Source organism: Ochotona princeps, chromosome 19 (assembly GCF_030435755.1).
Source record: "Ochotona princeps isolate mOchPri1 chromosome 19, mOchPri1.hap1, whole genome shotgun sequence".
Taxonomy (NCBI): Eukaryota; Metazoa; Chordata; class Mammalia; order Lagomorpha; family Ochotonidae; genus Ochotona; species Ochotona princeps.
Window position 1 is genome coordinate 50197548 of NC_080850.1, and position 2179 is coordinate 50199726.

General features: G+C 49.4%; 1 protein-coding gene across 1 annotated transcript; it reads left to right on the forward strand.

Annotated features, from left to right (window-relative positions):
• Nucleotides 1-1016: 1016 nt before the first annotated feature.
• On the forward strand, nucleotides 1017-1952 carry LOC101519035 (olfactory receptor 2M4-like). Its single transcript, XM_004586556.2, has one exon. The coding sequence runs from the start codon at nucleotides 1017-1019 to the stop codon at nucleotides 1950-1952; it is 936 nt and encodes a 311-aa protein (XP_004586613.2).
• Nucleotides 1953-2179: the final 227 nt, after the last annotated feature.

The window sequence follows — 2179 nt, forward strand, 5'->3', positions numbered from 1 at the left end:
AGCTAAACCTTGATGCATGATGTTAAAATCATCAGTCAGTTGACGCAGTATCAAAGAGTTGATGAGGATTATCCAGCCTACAGACTTGTAATCATTAAATTAAAAGTAGGCCAATAGAAAAAGTGATATACATTTTGTTGTTTCAAGATTCTGGGTCTGTGAAACTATGAGATTTTGAATGGCAATTGTGTGTGTTGGCATAAATCAAAGGGCTCCTGTGGACTGACCCTCGTTTGGGCGTCAGATGACTTGGGTCAGTAGAACACTGGTTCTGAGTGTGACATAGAGAGGGACGAGGAAAGCCTGAGCCAGCCCTCGGCTGCTACTCACAAATAAAAGATTGACCACTTCTCCAGCCAATCCTGCTTCCTCCTAACTCACACCTCCTCTCACTCACTCTGACAATGCGTGTGTTTTCTGCCTTGTCTCTAAGCTAGCAAACTTGACCCCAACCACCCACCACAGCCCAAATCTACGCTGTCCACTACACACTTAACCCATCCCTCCCACCACAAGATCAACATCCCAGAGGTTTTGCAATTGGAAACCATCTCAAGTGACTGTGCCTTCACCACCAGATTAAAATGTCTAATAGCTGACAGTTACAAATGATTAAAATGTTCTCCATGTGATTCTGTGAATGAGGCTACTTAGCTTGCACAAAATGAAATTACAAGATAACTTTATTACATGGTCCAAATAGTTTGGAAATCCATGAAGGTTTCTCATGATGCACATTTCCCCTGGGCCAGTCACTTCTGTGTTCTTGTTCATAACATAAAGAAAGTGGTTTAGTTTTATTCTGTGCAGGTAGAAGGAGGAAAAATGGCTGAAAGCAGCTGAGCCAGTGGCCCACCCACTCACTGCAACTTCCAGGCAGCCCCTATAGTTGGGGAAGGCATCCAAGGTTTGGAACACTTGCACTGCCAGCTGCGTGTCTTGTCTCATACCTATCTGAAAACTGAGCCTAACTGTCTACCTTCTCTAAAACTTCCAGGTAGGACAAGTTACCCACGATGCCGTGGGTAAATCATACTTTTAACCCCACCTTCATCCTGCTGGGGATCTTCGACCACAGCCTCACCCACACCTTCCTCTTCACACTCGTCCTGGCCATCTTCTTGGTGGCCCTGATGGGGAACTCGGCCATGGTCCTCCTCATCTGCGTGGACACCCAGCTGCACACACCCATGTACATCCTGCTCAGCCAGCTCTCCCTCATGGACCTCATGCTCATCTGCACCACTGTGCCCAAGATGGCCTTCAACTACCTGTCCGGGAGGAGAACCATCTCACTGGCCGGCTGTGGAACCCAGATATTCTTCTATGTCTCACTGCTAGGAGTGGAATGCTTCCTGTTGGCAGCCATGTCCTATGACCGCTATGTGGCCATTTGCCAGCCCTTGAGGTACCCGATTCTCATGAGCCACAAAGTGTGTGGGCTCCTGGCAGCTGCATCCTGGTTGTTGGGCTCGCTGGATGGCCTCATTGTACTGGTGGCCACCCTGTTGTTCTCTTACTGTGGCTCCCTGGAGATTCACCACTTTTTCTGTGATGTGGCTGCCCTCCTGCCTCTGTCATGCACAGACACATCTGCGTTTGAAACACTGCTCTTCATCTGTTGTGTGGTGATGTTGATCTTCCCAGTGACTGTCATCATCATCTCCTATTCCCACGTGCTCGGGGCTGTCCTTCGCATGGGCTCCACTGAAGGCCGCCACAAAGCCCTCGCCACCTGCTCCTCCCACCTGTCTGTGGTAGGACTTTACTACGGGGCCGCCATGTTCATGTACATGAGACCCGCCTCTAGTCACACTCCGGACGAGGACAAGATGGTGTCGACCTTCTACACCATCCTGACCCCCATGCTGAACCCCCTCATCTACAGCCTGAGGAACAGGGAAGTGGCCAGGGCTCTTAAGAAGCTGTTGAGGAAGGGAAAGACTGCATAACTTCACCCTAAGGCTTCCACTTGGTCACAAAACACCTGGAATCACTGACACTGCTCAATTCTTGCCACCTCGTGTTTGTTCCTCTCTTTCAATGTAAATCGTCTAACGTACTATTGCAAACACATCGTAAGCCAGCTGGCCTGGAGCTGCACGTCAGCAGACCCTGTGATTCGCTGAGAACATTGACTATGCTGTTGGCTGCTAACCCTGAATGCCCTTGACTTGGG